The following is a 23439-nucleotide window of genomic DNA, read 5'->3' as shown; positions in this document are numbered from 1 at the left end:
ATGACCACTATTGCTCAATTCACAGAAGAAGTGCAAAAAAAGCATGACTGAGCATTCACTAAATAGACACCCGCCATCTTTTTGACTCCCTGCCAAAATTTTTGGTCATTTATATCACTGTTTGTGGAGACTATACTTTATATTGATATGCACTGCATTTTAATAAGTTAATACTACTGAAATGATATATTATTAAATATATATAGATAAATAAACTGTATTTGCTAACAAAATTAATTTTTTTAAATACACCACAATGTATTAATAAAAAATCATAATCATAAAATTCTTCACACTTATACGTGAGATCATATTTAATTATTGATATAGCCTGGTGTATCTACTTTCAGTTGAGTATTTCTGAAGACCAATATTAATGTTCATGTCACTTCTAAATTAAAGGGCACTGTTGGAAAAATAGGACTATTCAGTTTTCTGTTTTCTTTGTCAGGGAAAATGAGGCATGTCATCCAACAATGGGATGTCTTGTCACCATAAGTGTGGACCTTTCTTTTCCTTCTGTATGTTTTTGTATCCAGCAGGTCTTACACTTTCTGGTGAACAGAATGGTCCTAATGTTCACAGAACACACTTTTCCTTCATAAGAGTAATGGACTTTCACACAACTAGCATTATCAAAAGGCTTGTTATTTGTTATTTGGTTTTTAGGAGCATTAGCAACTAAGGCCATATTGCTCCAGGATATGCGGTAGTCATTCCCTGACCTTTCTGCATCCTCTGTATTTGGTGGTGATGGGCTCGAACCCCGGTCTAATCAAGAAGCGTGTGCTATGCACTGCTGTATCAAAAGGCAAGACCTTGACCAGGTAAGACAAAAGGTGAGGATGAAACACTGTTCTTTTAAACAAGTATACGATACATCCACCTTTTCTATAAATGGCAGAGTAACCTTTTGGCAATACCATTTGTTTGCAAGCAGTGGAACGCTAGGGCAACTCATGAAAGCAAAGTTTGTCCTGCTGTGACAACTGCATTAAATAAGTAAAATTATTCTGCTGAAAAATCAAGAAAGGATAAGATAATTCCCTGAACTTTGTATAATTATTGTTTTTATTTGATATATTTTTGTAATGTTATTACTGAACTCATACTCTCTTTGCTACTGGGTAGGTAGGTAATGCAGCTGTCTTTTTTTTTCTTCTCCCCAATAAAATATACTGTATTTCAAATGTGCTAGTTGGAAGAGCTTCCGGATGGATAGATGGGCACCAGATAGCATGGCTTTTACTCTAGTTTGTTCCTGGAGTAAAATTATTGTCAAACATCAAATCAGAATTTTAAAAAAATTCATAAAAAAAAACTGCAAATAAAACTCATCGGTATATTTTTGATGCAATAATATCCTCTACATCTATTTATGTATTATTTGATTTGCTTTCATCAAATTATGGATCTGAATTTTGCAGAAATTCTTCAATTTCAAATTTTGTAAACTCATATCAGATGACTGAGGGAACAGATGATCTCCTCTTCTGATTTTCAAAACTATTTTCATGCTGCCATCTATAATAAACTATGCCTACAATTAGTTGGAAACACAGATAAGATATGACAGCACATACCTAAAAAATATCAAGAGTTTGTACATGAAATGTAGCTCTACATACATACTATCTAGAGCTCAACACTGCTAAAGAGTTAAGTAAAAAAAAATTAACATTAAACATGGGAGAGTGTCTGATAATATCTATGACTTATAAAACATAAATATTTAATTCATTTATTTAAGATCATGACAGCATCTAAAAAGATGCTCAGTTATTGTGGCAAATTATACATACAATTAACCTGGGGATCAAAATCTGACAATCATAAAACAAAGAGTATTAAAAACTATATAGATTTTTACTTCTGTCTGAATCAGTTCCATGTCTTGGATCAAGCTTTTCTATGTCTGGCTTCTTACCACATGGAGGATTCTTGTTAAAAGTTTTTAAATTGATAATGACTGCAACACCACATGGATTATCTTCAGTAGGATTTCTGACTGGATACATCTCTTGTTCAGGAACTAAAAAATAACAAAGACTGCATTTTATGTTAAAGAAAGGTTGCTCAATCACTATCAGAAAAAAAAACAAAAAAATCACTTCAACATGGCCTTAGAACTTAATAAATTACTAGGTAATAGTTTTTAAATTTTTTTTTATAAAACCCCCAAACACGAGAGGTATTAGAACCTATAGTACTTAGCACCATGCCGGCGCCTCCGTAGCCAGGTGGGAAGGAGCAGCAGTGCGTAGCACACGCTTCTTGATTAGACCGGGGTTCGAGCCCGTCACCACCAAATACGGAACATGCGGAAAGGTCAGGGAATGACCACCGCACCGGAGCAATATGGCCTTAGTTGCTAATGCTCCTAAAAAAAAACCAAAAAAAAATAACTTAGCACCATGCTTGGGTTGGAGGTTTAGATTTGTTGACATTAGACTTGAACTTCTGTAGACTGTAATTTTCAAGAAAGACGAAATTGTCAAGAAATTTTCAAGAATTTCCAGTCAATGGAAGAAGGTCCATTTACTGTCGAACTATCTGGCAATAGTTGGACAGTAAATGGATGTTGGCTGGTGGCAGCATACGTTCAGAGTGTTTTGAAAGAGCGGGAATTATAGAAGCCAATTCAGAAGAATAGTGCACATGGAAGCATCTGTAGAAAAGGGATGCAGCAGAAACAGTACGTCTATGAGACAGCAAGTGGAGAGACTCTGTTAGAGATGAGACATTAATTAACCTAACTACCCTCTTCTGAATGGAATCTAGAAGCCTGAGAGAGGTTTTGGGAGCACAGCCCCATATGCGGGAAGAAAATTCCATGGTAGGGCAGATTTGCAATTTGTATAGAGTGAACAGCTGTTTGGAAGAAAAGTAACAAACAGAGTGAAAGAGAAAATCAAGTTTTTTAGATGCAGAGAAAGCAATATTTGTAATGAGCTTGTGCCAAGAGAGATTAGAAATCAGAGTAATCCTCAAAAGAGATATCATTTTGCCTAGAAATCAGTATCACCAAAGATAAGCATACGAGCAGAAGAATCCTTTTTGCGAGATATAAGACAAGACTGAGTTTTAGAAGGATTGAAATCAACTAAGTTGTTTTTACCCCATTGGAGATCAGCATTTAAGGAATTGGTAGTAGATATTCAAGAAGTTGAATTGAGCAGGGCAAGGTTTCTCAAAATGGAAAGTGGAATGCAATGTGCTATCATCGGCAAAACTATGGATAAGATTTCCAGTCAATGGAAAAAGGTCATTAATATACAAGAGGAAAAGTGTGGGGGAAAGAACTGAACCTTGGGGGACAACAGTATTAGTGGAGAAGTTAGAAGATAGAGAGCCATTTATCATCACCGAGCAATCAGAGAGAAAACTGGATAACCGATTACAAAAAACAGTTGGCAAACCATAAGATGGAAGCTTGTTTAGAAGACCTTTAGGCCAAACATGATTGAAAACCTTTGAGACGTCAAGAGCAACTGCTTGTGTTTCACTGAATTTTTCCATTGAATTTGTCCATAAATGGGTAACATAAGCCAGAATATCATCAGTGGGTTGACACTGACAGAATTTCATACTGGCGATCGTTGATCAGACGGAAGATTTCTAGGTAGTTTAAGAGTTGGTGGTTAATTGATTTCTCCATTACTTTAGAAAGAGTAGAAGTAATTGCAATGGGATAATAATTGGATGGGAGGGATTTATCACCCTTTTTAGGAACTGGTTGAATATGAACAAATTTCCAAGCAGAAGGAAAAACAACTTTGAAATAAGAAAGTGAAAAAAGCGGCAAAGAACAGGAGTAAGTTCGGGAGCACAGGTTTTGAGAACAAGTGGAGAAACAGTATCAGGACCTGAAGCTTTCTTAGCATCAAGATTCATCAAAATTCTTCTGACATCCTTCTGATGGAAGACCACAAGAGGCATTGAATGGATTGTATTGGGAATGGTGGGAGGTGTTCTATCAATATCTTTAATACATGAGTTGGAAGAAAAATAGATGCTAGCAGGTCAGCTTTATCCTTAACTGAAGTGACAACAGAACCATCTGGTTTGGATAGAAGTGGGAGCAGAGATGGGCAAAAGTTGCGGCCAATAGCTTTGGCAAGAGACCAGAATTCTCAGCTACCATTAGGGTAAGAAGCAGGTTTTCCACTCTTAGCCTGTTCGATCTAGTTTGGACTGATTACTAACTGCTTTACAATAGTTCCGAGCTTTGTTGTAGGCAGAAGATGAAACTGAAGAATTGGAAACAAGCCAATTACGATATGCAATGTTCTTCTCTTAAACAGCGTTAGCACATTTATTGGAAAACCAAGGTTTAGATAAACAATGAGATTTTAAAGTGGAGTGTGGAATAAAGGATTCCATTCCTACAAGAATAATTTTACTGACAAGATCAAAGCAAAAATTGACATCAGACATTTTGAAATGGTAATCTGACCAAGGAAAAGAAGAAAATAAATATTCTTTTCCTTGGTGTTCTTGTGATGCCAAACAATATGAGGTTGGGAATAGCCATGAGTTAAAGGCTCCATTGGAGAAGAGACAATCACCAAGTTGTGATCTAAGGTGCTAAAAGGGCCACTCACTTCAACCATGTACTTAGAAGAGTTGTTTGTGAGAAAAAGATCAAGCGTGTTGGCTGTATAGTTAGGATTGTCCAGGATTCGTGTAGGTAACTGAACAGTCTGAGCAAGTTCATTAGTAATTGCAAAAGCCTCAGCATCTCACCAGATGAGTCGGTATGACTAGAAAACAGAAGCCAGCTGGAGCATTGTGAACATTAAAATCGCCAAGGAAAATTACCGCACTGTTAGGAAAGTTGGACTGGAGAAAGTCAAGTTGCAAAGAGAGGAAGTCAAAGAGCTCCAAGTGATTGGTGGAGTTGGAAGAATGGTATAGACAACAAATGAATTTGAAACAATGAGGTAGAGAGATTTTAAGCCCAAGAAGATCGAAAAGAGGAGATTCCAAATTACCAAGTCTTTGACAGGGAATATCAGAATGGACATATGCACAAAGTACCACCTGTGAGGCTAAAGGAATCATACAACGAATAATTTGGGCAACTGAGATGAGCAGTAGTTGAATCAACTGATAACTCAGATTTTGTCAGAAAGTATATGGGGTTTGGCGGACTGCAAGTGGAAATGGACATCGTTGAGAATAGAATTGAGACCACATATATTTGTGAAATGAACTAGGAAGTGTTTGTGGGATTTAGATCTTTTCGCAGACAAGCTTACTCTATTAGTTTGACAATTCATGGTGTATTCAATAGTAAGGAAAAGTGTGGGGGGGGGAGGCATGCTGTATGAAGTAATGAAATTTTTGGATATGGCGTACACATGGTAAGAATATACCCAGATCCTTGACATAACGTGGCCTTGACAATGCTCCCCACATACACACTACTCGTACTCCCTCCAGTCACTATCTGGCAGAGTAGATGTAGCAAAATTATACATTAGCTGATCCGGAAGCCTCCTAAAGAGTTAACAATAGGTTCGGTCCAGTCCAGCAGGCTGCAAGCACTGTTTTAGAGCTGCACCCTCGAAATGTAAGGAAGACTGGATCTCGCCATGATGTTCATCTTAACCTCAAAAGTCATTAGTCATACTGCATGATGGAAGAGGTGGGGAAGCGTTGACCAGAACTTAGCTCTGGAGACTAAACATGGGTTCCACGACTTCAAGCTTCCAATAAGCAAAGTGGTGGCATTGCACCGGTTGATGAGAGTCACCTACCGCCTAATTTTGCCTGGTAACACACAGGGAGTGGCATTCTTCCATGTGGTGTGGGTGCCACACCTTGACCCCTGCTTACGTTAGTTCACATCCAAGTGGTTACCCATGGTGTGCTTGTCCATGGAGGTTGTACCCAGCATTACTAACAGTCCCACCATCTTGATGGTGCAAGCACAGACTTCTAGTCTTCACCGAAATTGGGTCCACTTGACTTAATATTACCAGAATATCAGTTCCATCAGTGTTTTAGACTCCCAGGTAGCAAGTACAGTTTGTCTGTCATATCTGAGAGAATGTCTGTGACAACCTCAAGGACAATTAGCAGGCTAAAGTGGAATATGGCAGATCATTTCTGGTGAGAAATCCAAAAGCAAGCTTTTTTTAAAGCAAAAACAATGCTTTCATTGTTTAATTTGAATAATTTCAATTTACGTAACTATCATAAAATGATCATCCTACTCAAAATCAAGCTACCACAAAACAAACACTTAGGTGCATGATATACCAAAATAATATGCAAAAAAAAAAAAAAAAAACAATTAATACACTCATGTGTCACTTTATGTGACCCCATTTTACACAGACCCATTATAATATGAGTACCACTACCACTAAATTGTATATATAATCCAGTATGTATCAATACCACTAGGCCAATTAGTACTCATGTCACAGACCTTAGGTAATATTAAACATTATTATTAATATTTCATATACTTGTTATTCACAAGGACTAATAAATTAACAGTAGCCACTGACAGAAGTGAAAGTGATTCTTTCACTGCTTCTATTGGAATGAGCAGCATAAAAAGGTTATGCTAAAACAAATTGCAGGGTATTTCAGAGACTGCTGGGAGTCATTGTGGTACAAGTAAACACATGCGTTGTTAGGGTAGCTAAGAATAGGAACAGGTGCATGTATACTTCCGTGTTCACCAATGCTAGGAGTTCGGTAAATAAATTTGATGAATTTATTTACCACGTCTCTGGGATATCAGAGACATGGTGTCACACAATATAAGGAATGCAGAACTGCATTCCTTATAATATAACGATATAAGGAATGCAGAACTGGAATTTGGGGAGTACATTGTGTACAGAAAGTTTGATTTGATTTGATTTTTTATGGCGCATTGGCGTGTACAGAAAGGATAGACAGGATAGGAAGGGAGGAGGGGTTATGCTATTAGTTAAGAAACACATAAAATCCAAGGAAGTGAAGCCAGTCGACATCACTGGACAGTGCAGTGTCAAGTCAGTTTGGTGTGACATAAGTACTGGGAGATCAAAATTGAGAGTAGGAGTGTGTTATAGGCCTAATGACTCTGATGAGTATAATAAGAAACTGCACAGGGAAATAGAGTGAGCCAGTAAATCAGAGAGTCTAATAATGGGGGATTTTAATTTCCCAGATATTGAGTAGAATTTGTGGAATGGTCACTCGCACAATAGCAAGGCTTTTGTGGATTTATTGAATGATTGTTTTCTACATCAGCATGTTCTGGAGGCAACAAGAGGGAGCAATACTCTTGATCTGATTATCAGTAGTGATTCTTCATGCATTAAGAATCTGCAGATGAAGGAACCACTAGGTGGCAGTGATCATAGTGTGCTGAAGTGGGATTTACTCAAAGAGGTAACTACCATCAGGGGTAAACGGAAGGGTTTTTGCTTTCGTAAAGGCGACTATGATGGTCGGAGACAGCATTTACATTCTATACTGATGATGTTACCAACAGCAAATTCAAAATGGGAAACATTCAAAGAATTTATCTTGGAAGCTACTAGGCTTTATATACCAACTAAGAAATATTGTTCAAGGTTTAGGTCACAAAGGAGATTAGGCAGGCAAAGGCACACTATGAGAAATGTTTGGCAAAGGGTGCAAAGAAAAACAGAAAAGAGTTCTTTACCCATGTAAACTCTAGAAGGAAAGGGATGAATCAGATTGGTCCACTGGATATTGATGGATCAACTGTTGATGATTCTGCTTAGGTGGCTAACAAACTAAATGAGTATTCTGCATCTACATTCACACATGAGGAGTTATTCAGGAAGGGGAAATGCCAGAGATGAAGTAAACTCTGGCAGTGAGCTAGATGATTTTGTAATAACTGAGAGAAAAGTGGAGGGGATATTGTTGAGGATAAACATAAAAAAGGCACCCGGGGTAGAAGTAGTAGTTGTAGTGGCATGTGATGCAAGAACGCAAGTGTATGAGCTTATGCAGCATCAGCCAAAAAAAAAAAAAAAAAAAACCATACCATTCCCTCCAAATGCCTGTCCAGTTCCTCCTTAAATTTATTCAACCTATCAACTTCCACAACGACAGATGGAAGTTTGTTCCAGCAATTAACCACCCACTGGCTAAAGGCAAATTTCCGCACATCTATTCTACATCTGTCCTTTCTTAATTTGAATTTATGCCCCCTTAGGTTCGTAATCTGAACAAGTGGAAGGATCCCATCAGAATTCAGCGTGCTGAACCCATTCAAGGCCTTATACACATCAATCAGATCACCGAACAGGTGCCTAGTCTCCAGCCACTGCAATTTGCAGAACTTAAGCCTCTCTTGATAAGAGGATCACTTCATTCCCCTCACCAATCTTGTTGCTCTTCTCTGTACATGCTCAAGTAAATCTACATCCTTCCTAAAATGAGGCCTCCAGACCTGTACGCAGTACTCAAGGCGTGGCCTGACCATTGCCTTATACAGAGGGATAATCACCTCCTTTTCCCTGCTAGCAAAATTCCTATATATCATTGACAAAACCCCATGACCTGCCCTGGCAGCCTGTCTGCATTGCTCAGAAAACTTCATATCTGCCTGCACAATTACTCCCAGGTCTTTTTCATTTTCTACCACCTTAAGTGTAGTACCACATAGTTGGTACGTTTCTCTGGGGTTACTTCTACCCATATGCAGTACTTTGCATTTATCAAGGTTAAACTTCAGTTGCCACTTCTTAGCCCATTTGCCCAAATTATCTAGATCCTGTTGCAGTAGCACACTGTCATTACTGTCATTAACAACCCTGCCAACCTTTGTATCATCTGCAAACTTCGACATTAAGCCTTATATACCTTCATCAATATCATTGATAAATATACAAAACAAGAGTGGACCTAACACCGAACCCTGTGGGACCCCACTAATAACATTAGTTCAAGAAGAGCAGCACCCATTGATTACCACCCTCTGTCTTCTCCCACTTAACCATCCATTTATCCATTGTAGCAACTTACCCTTAATACCATTCTGCTCCAATTTGTACAATAGTCTTCCATGCGCAACAGTGTCAAAAGCTTTCCTGAAATCCAAATATATAATAATATCAAAATTATTTTTTGCATCCAGTTCCTTTGTAACCACATCATAATATCCTATCAAATTTGTCAGACAAGACTTTCCCTTAACAAACACATGCTGTGTCTGAATTATTGCTGCAGCCTTGTCTAGATGATCCTGCAATCCATCTTTAACCAGCGACTCCATTATTTTACCCGGAACAGAAGTTAAACTAACTGGTCTGTAATTACTCATGTCACCCTTCGATCCCCCTTTGTGAATTGGGGATACATTTGCACATCTCCAGTCCGTGGGAACCTCCCCTGAGTCCAAGGATGCTCTCATAATTATGGCTAAGGGTTTGCTTAGTTGCTTTGCCGCCTCCTTTAATATAACTGGATAGATCCCATCCACCCCAGTTGCTTTTCTTACGTTTAACTTCAACAGTTTCTCTTCCACTTTGCTCTCAGTTAGATGGATGGGATCTATCCAGTTATATTAAAGGAGGCAGCAAATGAAGTAAGCAAACCCTTAGCCATAATTATGAGAGGTTCTTTGAACTCAGGGAGGTAGCCATAGACTGGAAATGTGCAAATGTGACCCCAATTCACAAAGGAGGATCAAAGGCTCACACAAGTAATTATAGCCTATGAGTTTAACTTCTATTCCAGGAAAATTAATGGAAGCACTGGTTAAAGAAGCACTGCAGGATCATCTAGACAAGACTTCAGTTATAGCTCAAACACAGCATGGTTTTGTTAAGGGTAAGTCTTGCCTGACCAATTTGATTTGATACTATAATGCAGTCACAAAAGAACTGGATGCAGGGAATAACTTTGATATTATATATTTGGATCTTAGAAAGGCTTTTGATACTGTTGCACATGGAAGACTGCTGCACAAATTGGAGTAGTGTCGAATTGGAGGAAAATTGCTGCTATGGCTAAAGGGATGGTTGAGAGTGTGAGAAGACAGAGAGGGTAATCAATGGACACTGCTCAACGTGGACTAATGTTATTAGTGGAGTCTCCTAGGGTTCACTGTTGGGTCCATTGTTGTTTTCTGTATTTATTTCTGTAAAAAAAATATTGATGATGGTATATCAAGCTTAATGACCAAATTTGCAGACGATACAAAGATTGGCAGGGTTGTTAAGGACACTACTGACAGTATGCTGCTGCAACAGGATCTGGAAAGGTTGAACTGATGGGCTGAGAGGTAGTAGTAGTAGTAGTAGTGGCACATGATGCAAGAAAGCAAGTGTAGGAGCTTATGCAGCATCAGCCAAAAAAAAAAAAAAAAAAAATCATCACACCATTCCCTCCAAATGCCTGTCCAGTTCCTCCTTAAATTTATTTAACCTATCAACTTCCACAACGACAGATGGAAGTTTGTTCCAGCAATTAACCACCCGCTGGCTAAAGGCAAATTTCCGCACATCTATTCTACATCTGTCCTTTCTTAATTTGAACTTATGTCCCCGTAGGTTCGTAATCTGAACAAGTGGAAGGATCCCATCAGAATTCAGCGTGCTCAACCCATTCAAGGCCTTATAGACCTCAATCAGATCACCGCGCAGGTGCCTAGTCTCCAGCCACTGCAATTTGCAGAACTTAAGCCTCTCTTGGTAAGAGAATCCCTTCATTCCCCTCACCAATCGTATTGCTCTTCTCTGTACACGCTCAAGCAAATCTACATCCTTCCTAAAATGAGGCCTCCAGACCTGTACGCAGTACTCAAAGCGTGGCCTGACCATTGCCTTATACAGAGGGACAATCACCTCTTTTTCCCTGCTAGCAAAATTCCTATTTATCATAGACAAAACCCCATGACCTGCCCTAGCAGCCTGTCTGCATTGCTCAGAAAACTTCATATCTGACTGCACAATTACTCCCAGGTCTTTTTCATTTTCTACCACCTTAAGTGTAGTACCACACAGTTGGTACGTTTCTCTGGGGTTACTTCTACCCATATGCAGTACTTTGCATTTGTCAAGGTTGAACTTCAGTTGCCACTTCTTAGCCCATCTGCCCAAATTATCTAGATCCTGTTGCAGTAGCACACTGCCATTACTGTCATTAACAACCCTGCCAACCTTTGTGTCATCTGCAAACTTCGACATTAAGCCTGATATACCTTCATCAATATCATTGATAAATACACAAAACAACAGTGGACCCAACACCGAACCCTGTGGGACTCCACTAATAACATTAGTCCATGAAGAGCAGCACCCATTGATTACCACCCTCTGTCTTCTCCCACTTAACCATCCTTTTATCCATTGTAGCAACTTACCCTTAATACCATTCTGCTCCAATTTGTACAGTAGTCTTCCATGCGCAACAGTGTCAAAAGCTTTCCTGAAATCCAAGTATATGATATCAAAATTATTTTTCGCATCCAGTTCCTTTGTGACCACATCATAATAACCAATCAAATTTGTCAGACAAGACTTTCCCTTAACAAACCCATGCTGTGTTTGAATTATTGCTGCAGTCTTGTCTAGATGATCCTGCAATGCATCTTTAACCAGTGACTCCATTATTTTACCCGGAACAGAAGTTAAACTAACTGGTCTGTAATTACTCGGTGGCAAATGAAGTTTAACATTGACAAATGTAAAGTACTACATATGGGAAACAGTAAACCCAGAGCAACGTATCAACTCTGTGGTACTACACTGACAGTGGTAGAGAATGAAAAGGACCTGGGGTAATTGTGCAGCAGACATGAAGTTTTCTGAGGAGTACAAACGGGCTGCAAGAGTAGCTCATGGTGTCTTGTCAATGATATACAGGAATTTTTCTAGCAGAGATAAGGATTGACTGATTGATTGGTTGAGTTTTATTGGCGCATCAGCAACTTAGGCTATAATATGTCAAACCCTTGTCAAAAAATCTGTAAACATTCAATGACCTAATAAATTAGGTCACTAAGTCAGGGTAGCAGAGATAAGGAGGTGATTACTCCTTTGTATAAGGCAATGGTCAGGGCACACCTTGAGTACTGTATACAGGTCTGGAGGTCTCATTTCAAGAAGGATGTATAGCTGCTGGAACGAGTACAGAGAAGGGCAACAAGATTAGTGAATGGAACAAAGGGTTGCTCTTACGAAGAAGGCTTAAGTTTTGAAAATTACAGTGTCTAGAGAATAGGCACCAGCATGGTGATCTGATAGAGGTGTATAAAGCCTTGAATGGTTTGAGCATGCTCAATGCCGATGGAATTCTTCCTCTTGCTCAGAATAATCACCTGAGCTGGCATAAATTCAAATAAATTACTTTGATGAGGAGAAAACTATTGGAGCACACTGTGCAGATAAATTTTGACCAAGTGTGACAAGGACTATATTTTCAATCTTGTTTCCAGTTGAACAACATTTCAAGGAGGATATTAGAAGACAGGATATTTGAGCTGGAAAAGGAATTAGAAAATGTGAATTGGAATATCATCAGTTTGGCTGAAACGAGAAGAAGAAATGAATCACTTATAAGTTTATCAAGTGGAAATCTGCTGTACACCAATGGAAACAGTGAAAGGAGTAAGGTGGAGTTGGGTTCCTGGTTCATAAAGATTTTAAAAACAAGATTTTGGAATTCAAAAGGTACATCACCAAGGGTGTCAAGACTAATACTCAAGATTTCTAAGAGGTACAAGCTAAAGGTTATAATGATTTATGCACCAACATCGAGCCATGATTATGAAGAGGTTGAAGAAATGTACACCGAAATTGAGAGTCTCCTAGATGAGCAGAAAGCCCACTACACTATTATTATGGGGGACTTCAATTCTAAAGTTGAAAAAAGGCAAAACAGTGCAGAAAGAGGAACTATAGGAAATTTTGGAATTGGTGAAAGAAATAAAAGAGGTGAAAGACTTGTGGAATTTGCAGAATCTCAAGGACTGTCAGTAATGAACACTTTTTTCAAGAAAAGGGCGAACAGAAAGTGGACATGGAAGAGTCCAAATGGATTAACAACTAATGAAATCGACTTCATCCTCACTAACAGAAGATGTATTGTGAATGATGTTACCGTCCTGAATAAGGTAAATGTTGGAAGTGATCACAGAATGGTAAGATGTACACTTGATATAGATGTAGGAAAGGAAAGGAAAAAACTGACTCGAGTAAATACAAATAATACAAAGGTCTTTGAGATAACAGAGGAGGAGAAAAAGCAGTATGTACTGGAACTTAAGAACAAGTTTGAGCTTCTGCAGACTGCTCAGGACCAAGATATCGACTAGGAATATTACAACTTTCTGAAAGTGATAAAGCCCAAGAAACCTATAGGGAAACAGAAATCCAAAGAAGAAAAAATTAGTCAAGAAACACTTGTCATGATGAACCGAAGACAACAAATGAAGAGCAAGAAAAACACTGACAGGAAGAATATTGAGTATACTGAGTTATGCAAAGCCATTAGAAAGAGACTCAGAGAGGACATAAGAAGATTTAACCCAAGAAAAGTAGATCATGCATTAAGGGAAAATAAAGAATTTAAATCAGCAGCCATGAGCAGTAATACAGAAAGACAAATGAAACTGAAGAATAGCGATGGTGTACTTATAAACAGTAGAAGACTACTATAGAGAATTATACAAGGAGCGAGGGAATGATGCCAGCAGTGGGGAAGATGGATTGCAAAGTAGCAACACATGCGACATACCCGATATTCTTCCTGATGAGGTAGAACATGCATTGAAGAAAATGAAGAATCAGAAAGCCTCGGGAAAGATGAAGTTACTGTAGAGTTGTTAAAATTTGGAGGAAGAGACATAATACAAAAACTGGCAAGGCTCTTCACAAAGTGCATTAGAAAAGGTGTGATGCCTAAGCAGTGGAATAATGCAATCATAGTTTTGCTGCATAAGAACGGAGATAAATCAGAAATTGGAAATTATAGTAGACCAATTAGCTTGTTATCCCACATCTACAAGTTGTTCACAAGGGTCATTACTAACAGATTAGAAAGAATACTTGATGAGAATCAACCGAAAGAGCAAGCTGGCTTTAGGACAGGATTCTTAACTATGGATCACCTTCACGTAATATCACAGCTAATGTAGTAAGCAAATGAATATAAAACACCATCATGCCTGGCATTTGTGGATTATGAAAAGGCATTTGACTCCATACAGCATAAGGCAACGTTTTGGGCACTGGAAAGACAAGGCATAGATACCCCATATATTATGATGTTGAAGAAAATATATGAGACTGCTACCTCCTTTATTAGACTAGACAAAGATAGTAGGAAATTTAAAATCGAGAAAGGAGTTCGACAAGAAGACACAATATCTCCAAAGCTGTTTACTGCTGCCCTTGAGGAAGCTTTCAGAAGATTAGACTGGTCACAGAAAGGAGTCAATGTAAACGGAGAGTACCTAAACCATTTACGATTTTCAGATGACATTGTGGTCATAAGCCATGATCCCAAAGAATTAGAGGAAAATCTTAATCAGTTATGCACAGTTAGTAACAATTTTGGACTAAAGATGAATATGGCTAAAACAAAAGTAATGGTGAACAAGTATGCCACAGAAAGGGAAATAATGATTGAAGGAGCAGTAATTGAAAAGGTGGAGTCATATACTTGTCTGGGACAAGTTATTAGCTGTAATAATGATAAATGGCTGGAAGTCAAGAGAAGAATAAATTTGGATGGATAGCATTCAGGAAATATAGTCACATACTGAAGAGCAATATCCCAGTTTGTCTGAAACGTAAAATAATGAACCAATGTATACTCCCCACCATGACTTATGGAAGTGAAACTTGGGCACTCACCAAAAGAATGGAAGAGAAGCTGAGAACTACCCAGCGAAGAATGGAACGAATTATATTGGGAATCAGACTGTTAGATAAGAAGAGAAACACATGGATTAGGCAGCAAACTCAAGTAAAAGACATTGTTATCAAAACTAAAGAACTAAAATGGCTTGGGCAGGACACACATAGCTCGAAGACATGATGACAGATGGACTAAGAAAATAACAGAATGGTACCCAAGAGGAGCTAGAAGAAAACCTGGAAGATAAAGGCGGAGATGGATAGATTAATTTCATGAGTTTTTGGATAGTAAATGGATGGCCAGTGCTCAAAACAGAAGGAACTGGAAAGTTGCTGGAGAGGCCTTCATCCTGCAGTGGATTGAAAATGGCTGATGATGATGATGTACAGTCAACAGAGATTTCAAGAAGGATTTCAAACAATGAACAGTGACATTTAGGTAAACAACACTCCACATATGCTGAATACCATATAAAGCTCAGAAGAGCTCACTCACAATGGAGCAGTTATCAAAGTTCAGAAGAAATTCCAATTCTGATTCCAGAGTTCTAGCTCAGTGGCACACAAACTGGGAATGGATTGTGAAAAATTCCGAAGAGAAGTATAACATGACAGTTAATTTTTTTTTTTTTTTTTAAATTGGGAAACTAATAAAAATACAGGACACCCTGAGTCATCTAAAGTAGCACCTTTCTAGAAGATCAGTTGAGTTAACTTGATAGTTGATATTTCTTTAATCCTTTCATCAGTAAGGTGGAAGCATAGGGTAATCAGTTTTCTGATAGGGTGAACTCCACAGTAAGTTTCTGATGAAATTTTGCAGAAAATTTTGTACATATATTCTTTTTAATATTAATTTGTTTTTATTTTAAGTTGGCTGCCTAATATTTGAGTAAAATTGTACTAAAAAAATAAATTTAAAAAGTGTAAAAAAACAAAACAAAACCCTTTTATGCAATGCTAGCCTTTATATTTACTTAGGTATCATGATACACATGAGATTTAGAAATAAAAAGCCTCAGACTATGAGAAGAGTTTACTGTCATATAAGTTAGTGCAATAACATCATTTCTACACACAGTAAACCACCCAAAGTTATACAGTGGCACAATTACATAACATCTGTTATCATGAATTCCTTCACAAAGCCTATCTCGTTATACCTTGAATAAGTAATGCTTCTCCAATAAGGAAGACTATTGTTACTTATTGTCAATGAGTACCTATACACCCACTGGGAATAGGTAACTGGCAGCCTGTTTGCACTAAATTTCATATCCAACTGCACATTTACTCCCAGGTCCTTTTCCTTCTCCAAATACCCCAAATGTGGTACCACACAGTTGGCATATTAATCTGGGGATACTGTTCCCCATATGAAGTATTAGTAGTAGTGACATATGATGCAAGAAACAAGCTTATAAAGCATCAGACAAAAAAAAAAAAAAAAACAAAAAACACCCTCTCTTCACCTGTCTCATCACACAATAATTTGTCTGGTTCTTCCTTGAATTTATTCAAACTGCATATTTCCAAGACACCAGAAGTCTGTTCCAACAACCACTTGCTCACTGAAGGCAAACCTCTCTACATCTATTCTATAACCATCTTCCCTTAATTTCAATTTATGTCCCATCCCCTCATGTTTTGTAGTCTGAGCAAGAGGAAGAATGCCATTAGCATTGAACTTACTTAATCCATTCAAAGCCTTAAACATCTCAATCAAATCATCTTGAAGGTGCCTAGTCTCCAGACACAGCAATTTGCAGAACTGAAGCCTGTCTTGGTAAGACCACCCTTTTGTTCCCTACACCATTCTGGTTGCCCTTCTCTGCACCTGTTCCAATAGATCTACATCCTTCCTAAAATGAGGCTTCCAGACCAGTATGCAGTACTCAAGATGTGGTCGGCCCATTGCCTTACACAATGGGATAATCACCTCCTTATCCCTACTAGGAAAATTCCTGATAAATATTGACAATGTACAGATAGGCTGTCCTGGCAGCCTATGTGCATTGCTCAGAAAATTTCATATCTGACTGTAAAATTACCTCAAGATCTTTTTCATTTTCCCCTACCCTGAGTGTAGTACCACACAGTTGCTAGACTGATCTGTACATTACATTTGTCAATGTTAAACTTCTATTGCTCCTTCTCAGTCCATCTAATAATTTGTTTTGATTTTGTTACAGTAACACACCCTGATTACTGTGATAAATATAGAATACAAGAAGGGGCCCAATACTGAACTCTGAGAGATTCTGCTAATAACATTAGTCCCAGAAGAGCAGTGCCCATCGATAACCACTCTTGGTCTTCTCGTACTCAACCATCCCTTTATCCACAGCAGTAATTTTCACTTAATGCCATAGTGCTCCAATTCGTATAGCAGAATTTTATATGGAACAGTGCCAAAAACTTTTCTTAAGTCCTGAATATAAGATAACAAAATTACTCTTTGCATCCAGTTTCTTTGTTACTGCATCAGAGTATCCAAACATAGCATCATGTGAAGATTTGTTAAGGATTGTCTCTTAATAAAGCCATTCCCCATAAATTCAGGAGAGACTGCTTCTACAGGGATGGGATACACTTAAACAGAAAGGGTGCAAGAATATTTGCTGATGCTATCGAGGCAGTGTTAGGTGGGTCAGGGGGATACAAGGACTAATAGATTAACAGTAGCCACTGGCATCGGTGAAAGTGATTCTTGCACTGCTTCTATTGGAATAGGCAGGAGCCTGGAAAACAAGATGCAGGATATTTCAGAGACTGCAGGGAGTCATTGCGGTACAAGTAAACACATGGGTTGTGTTAAGGTAGCTAAGAATAGGAACAGGTGCATGTATACTTGCGTGTACACCAATGCTAGGAGTTTGGTAAATAAATTTGATGAATTTGAAGTATTGCTCAAAACATCAAAGGAAGATATTGTTGGGATATCAGAGATGTGGTGTCACACAGATATAAATGCAGAACTGGAACTTGGGGAGTACAATGTGTACAGAAAGGATAGACAGGATAGGAAGGGAGGAGGGGGTTATGCTATTAGTTAAGAAACCATAAAATCCAAGGAAGTGAAGCCAGTCAACATCGCTGGACAGTGCAGTTTCGAGTCAGTTTGGTGTGACATAAGCATTGGGAGTTCAAAATTGAGAGTAGGAGTGTGCTATAGGCCTAATGACTCTGATGAGTATAATAAGAAACTGTACAGGGAAATAGAGTGGGCCAGTAAATCAGAGAGTCTTATAATGGGGGATTTTAATTTCCCAAATATTGACTGGAATTTGTGGGTTGGTCACACACACTAGCACAGCTTTTGTGGATTTATTGGATAATTGTTTTCTACATCAGCATGTTCGGGAGACAACTAGAGGGAGTAATACTCTTGATATGATTATCAGTAGTGATTATTCATGCATTAAGAATCTACAGATAAAGGAACCACTAGGTCGTAGTGTGCTGAAGTAGGATTTACTCAAAGAGGTAACTACCATTAGGGGTAAAGGGAAGCGTTTTTGCTTTCGTAAAAGCGACTACGATGGTCAGAGACAGTATTTAAATTCTATACAGTGGGACCAACTGATGATGTTACCAACAGCAAATTCAAAATGGGAAGCATTCAAAGAACTTATCTTGGAAGCTACTATGCTTTACATCATCATCATCAGCCATTTTCAATCCACTGCAGGATGAAGGCCTCTCCAGCAACTTTCCAGTTCCTCCTGTTTTGAGCACTAGCCATCCATTTACTACTCAAAAACTCATGAATTTCATCTATCCATCTCCGCCTTTGTCTTCCAGGTTTTCTTCTAGCTCCTCTTGGGTACCATTCTGTTATTTTCTTAGTCCATCTGTCATCATGTCTTCAAGCTATGTGTCCTGCCCAAGACCATTTTAGTTCTTTAGTTTTGATAAGAATGTCCTTTACTTGAGTTTGCTGCCTAATCCATGTGTTTCTCTTCTTATCTAACAGTCTGATTCCCAATATAATTCGTTCCATTCTTCGCTGTGTAGTTCTTAGCTTCTCTTCCATTCTTTTGGTGAGTGCCCAAGTTTCACTTCCATAAGTCATGGTGGGGAGTATACATTGATTCATTATTTTACGTTTCAGACAAACTGGGATATTGCTCTTCAGTATGTGACTATATTTCCTGAATGCTATCCATCCAAAATTTATTCTTCTCTTGACTTCCAGCCATTTATCATTATTACAGCTAATAACTTGTCCCAGATAAGTATATGACTCCACCTTTTCAATTACTGCCCCTTCAATCATTATTTCCCTTTCCGTGGCATACTTGTTCATCATTACTTTTGTTTTAGCCATATTCATCTTTAGTCCAAAATCCTTACTAACTGTGCATAACTGATTAAGATTTTCCTCTAATTCTTTGGGATCGTGGCTTATGACCACAATGTCATCTGCAAATCGTAAATGGTTTAGGTACTCTCCGTTCACATTGACTCCTTTCTGCGACCAGTCTAATCTTCTGAAAGCTTCCTCAAGGGCAGCAGTAAACAGCTTCGGAGATATTGTGTCTCCTTGTCGAACTCCTTTCTCGATTTTAAATTTGCTACTGTCTTTGTCTAGTCTAATAAAGAATGTAGCACTCTCATATATTTTCTTCAAGATCATAATATATGGAGTATCTATGCCTTGTCTTTCCAGTGCCCGAAACATTGCCTTATGCTGTATGGAGTCAAATGCCTTCTCATAATCCACAAATGCCAGGCATAATGGTGTTTTATATTCATTTGCTTTCTCCATTAGCTGTGATATTACGTGAAGGTGATCCATAGTTGAGAATCCTGTCCTAAAGCCAGCTTGCTCTTTCGGTTGATTCTCATCAAGTATTCTTTCTAATCTGTTAGTAATGATCCTTGTGAACAACTTGTAGATATGGGATAACAAGCTAATTGGTCTATAATTTCCAATTTCTGATTTATCTCCTTTCTTATGCAGCAAAACTATGATTGCATTATTCCACTGCTTAGGCATCACACCTTTTCTAATGCACTTTGTGAAGAGCCTAGCCAGTTTTTGTGTTATGTCTCTTCCTCCCAATTTTAACAACTCTACAGTAACTTCATCTTCCCCCGGGGCTTTCCGATTCTTCATTTTCTTCAATGCATGTTCTACCTCATCAGGAAGAATATCAGGTATGTTGTATGTGTTGCTACTTTGCAATCCATCTTCCCCACTGCTGGTATCATTCCCTCGCTCCTTGTATAATTCTCTATAGTAGTCTTCTGCTATTTGAATTATGCCTTCTCTGCTGTTTATAAGTACACCATCGCTATTCTTCAGTTTCAGTATCATTTGTCTTTCTGTATTACTGCTCATGGCTGCTGATTTAAATCCTTTGTTTTCCCTTAATGCTTGTTCTACTTTTCTTGTGTTAAATCTTCTTATGTCCTCTCTGAGTCTCTTTCTAATGGCTTTGCATAACTCAGTATACTCAATTTTCTCCCTGTCAGTGTTTTTCTTGCTCTTCATTTGTCGTCTTTGGTTCATCATGACAAGTGTTTCTTGACTAATTTTTTCTTCTTTGGATTTCTGTTTCCCTATAGGTTTCTTGGGCTTTATCACTTTCAGAAAGTTGTAATATTCCTAGTCGATATCTTGGTCCTGAGCAGTCTGCAGAAGCTCAAACTTGTTCTTAAGTTCCAGTACATACTGCTTTTTCTCCTCCTCTGTTATTTCAAAGACCTTTGTATTATTTACTCGAGTCAGTTTTTTCCTTTCCTTTCCTACATCTATATCAAGTGTACATCTTACCATTCTGTGATCACTTCCAACATTTACCTTATTCAGGACGGTAACATCATTCACAATATATCTTCTGTTAGTGAGGATGAAGTCGATTTCATTAGTTGTTAATCCATTTGGACTCTTCCATGTCCACTTTCTGTTCACCCTTTTCTTGAAAAAAAAAGTGTTCATTACTGACATTCCTTGAGATTCTGCAAATTCCACAAGTCTTTCACCTCTTTTATTTCTTTCACCAATTCCAAAATTTCCTATAGTTCCTCTTTCTGCGCTGTTTTGCCTTTTTCCAACCTTAGCATTGAAGTCCCCCATAATAATAGTGTAGTGGGTTTTCTGCTCATCTAGAAGACTCTCGATTTCAGTGTACATTTCTTCAACCTCTTCATCATCATGGCTCGATGTTGGTGCATAAATCATTATAATCTTTAGCTTGTACCTCTTAGAAATCTTGAGTATTAGTCTTGACACCCTTGGTGATGTACTTTTGAATTCCAAGATGTTGTTTTTAAAATCTTTATGGACCATAAACCCAACTCCACCTTCACTCCTTTCACTGTTTCCATTGGTGTACAGCAGATTTCCACTTGATAAACTTATAAGTGATTCATTTCTTCTTCTTATTTCAGCCAAACCGATGATATTCCAATTCACATTTTCTAATTCCTTTTCCAGCTCTAATATCCTGTCTTCACCGATGAGTGATCGTACGTTATAACAGGCCAGGTTCAATTTCTGTGCATGGCAGCCTGGTCGTACCCAGAGATTCTTAGCACCCTCTGCTTCCACTCTGATCCTCTCGCTGCCGTAAGAGGGAGAGTGAAAGCTGCTGGGGACTGAGGGCCATTTGTATTGTTGTGCTCTCATTGCTGGAGGGTTTGGTCTTTTCCTCTTCACGCTGACCAGGCGTCTTGAAGAGAACCACTCTACACGTTCGTTGCCATCTAAGTGACGTAACAGGGCTTACCATCGAGAAGGTGTGCATGAGTGGATTTTAGGGAAGCAGGCCAACCGGACTTCTCCTAAATCTTCTGTAATAGAGAGATATTGGATCCATCAGTGTTTTAGGCTGAGTGTCTGATAACACACAGGATACCTGTTCCCCTCTAAGCCCCCTACTATGCTTTACATACCAACTAAGAAATATTGTTCAACGTTTAGGCCTAAGGGGATGTCAGATGAACTAATGAGACATATGGCAGAGAAGAAAAATCCATGGGATAAATACAAATTAATGGGTGACATGGAAGCCTATGATAGATATAAGCTGGTCTGTAGCATTAGTAGAGGCTTATGTTGCAAGAAAGCAACCTTATGCAGCATCAGCCAAAAAAAACAAAAAAAAAAAAAAAAACTTCCACTTCACCCCTCCATTCATTTGAAATACCTGTGCAGGTATTTCCATTAAAAATACCCTTAAATTTATTTAGGCTATCAACTTCCACGAGGGATGGAAGTTTGTTCCACCAACAAACTACCCGCTGTCTAAAGGCAAATTTCTGCACATCTATCCTACATCTGTCTTTCCTCAATTTTAATTTATGCCCTCTCAGGTGATTATTCTGAGCAATAGGAAAAATCCCATCAGCATTGAGCATGCTCAAACCATTCAAGGCTTTATACACCTCTATCAGATCACCTCGCCGGTGCCTAGTCTCCATACACTGTAATTTGCAAAACTTAAGCCTTTCTTTGTAAGAGCAACCCTTTGTTCCATTCACTAATCTTGTTTCCCTTCTCTGTACTCGTTCCAGCAGCTATACATTCTTCTTGAAATGAGAACTCCAGACCTGTATACAGTACTCAAGGTGTGGCCTGACCATTGCCTTATACGAAGGAGTAATCACTTCCTTATCCCTACTAGAAAATTTCCCGTATATCATTGACAAGACACCATGACCTACTCTTGCAGCCCGTCTGCACTGCTCAGAGAACTTCATATCTGCCTACACAATTACACCCAGGTCCTTTTCATTCTCTACCACTGTCAGTGTAGAAACACAGAGTTGATACGTTGCTCTGGGGTTGCTGTTTCCCATACGTAGTACTTTACATTTGTCAATGTTAAACTTCATTTGCCACCTCTCAGCCCATCTGCTCAACCTTTCCAGATCCTGTTGCAGTAGCATAATGTCAGTAGTGCCCTTGACAACCCTACCAACCTTCGTATCGTCGGCAAACTTGAACATTAAGCTTGATATACTATCATCAATATCATTTATAAATACAGAAAACAATAATGGACCCAACAGTGAACCCTAGGGGACTCCACTAATAACATTAGTCCACGATGAGCAGTGTCCATTGATTACCATTCTCTGTCTTCTCCCCTCAATCACCCTTTATCCATAGCAGCAATTTGAGCAATGCCAGACTGCTCCAATTTGTGCAGCAGTCTTCCATGTGCAACAGTATCAAAACCTTTTCTAAGATCCAAGTATAATATCAAGGTTATTCCCTGCATCAAGTTCTTTTGCGACTGCATCATAGTATCCAATCATATTGGTCAGGCAAGACTTCCCCTTAACAAAATCATGCTGTGTCCGAACTATAACTGAAGTCTTGTCTAGATGATCCTGCAGTGCTTTAACCAGTGCCTCTTTAACCAGGGCCTCCATTAATTTTCCTGGAACAGAAGTTAAACTCACAGGCCTATAATTACTTGTGTCAGCTTTTGATCCTCCTTTGTGAATTGGGGTCACATTTGCATATCTCCATTCTATGGGTACCTCCCCTGAGTCCAAGGAAGCTCTCATAATTATGGTTTGATTACTTCATTTGCTGCCTCCTTTAATATAACTGGATAGATCCCATCCACCC

General features: G+C 38.6%; 1 protein-coding gene across 1 annotated transcript in view; it reads right to left on the bottom strand.

Moving 5' to 3' along the window:
* The window catches only part of LOC150075763 (caspase-3-like), an 81995-nt gene that overhangs the window by 40167 nt on the left and 18389 nt on the right, over positions 1-23439 (bottom strand). Inside the window, exon 4 of the mRNA XM_090387874.1 lies at positions 1871-2032. Within this exon, the coding sequence (XP_090244000.1) occupies positions 1871-2032 (162 nt within the window). The remainder of the gene's footprint in view (positions 1-1870; positions 2033-23439) is intronic.

Source organism: Mastigoproctus giganteus, chromosome 13 (genome assembly GCF_048544385.1).
Source record: "Mastigoproctus giganteus isolate SK-2022 chromosome 13, ASM4854438v1, whole genome shotgun sequence".
NCBI lineage: Eukaryota > Metazoa > Arthropoda > Arachnida > Uropygi > Thelyphonidae > Mastigoproctus > Mastigoproctus giganteus.
Note: the sequence above shows the minus strand (reverse complement) of the source record. Positions and strands in the feature narration are given on the sequence as shown.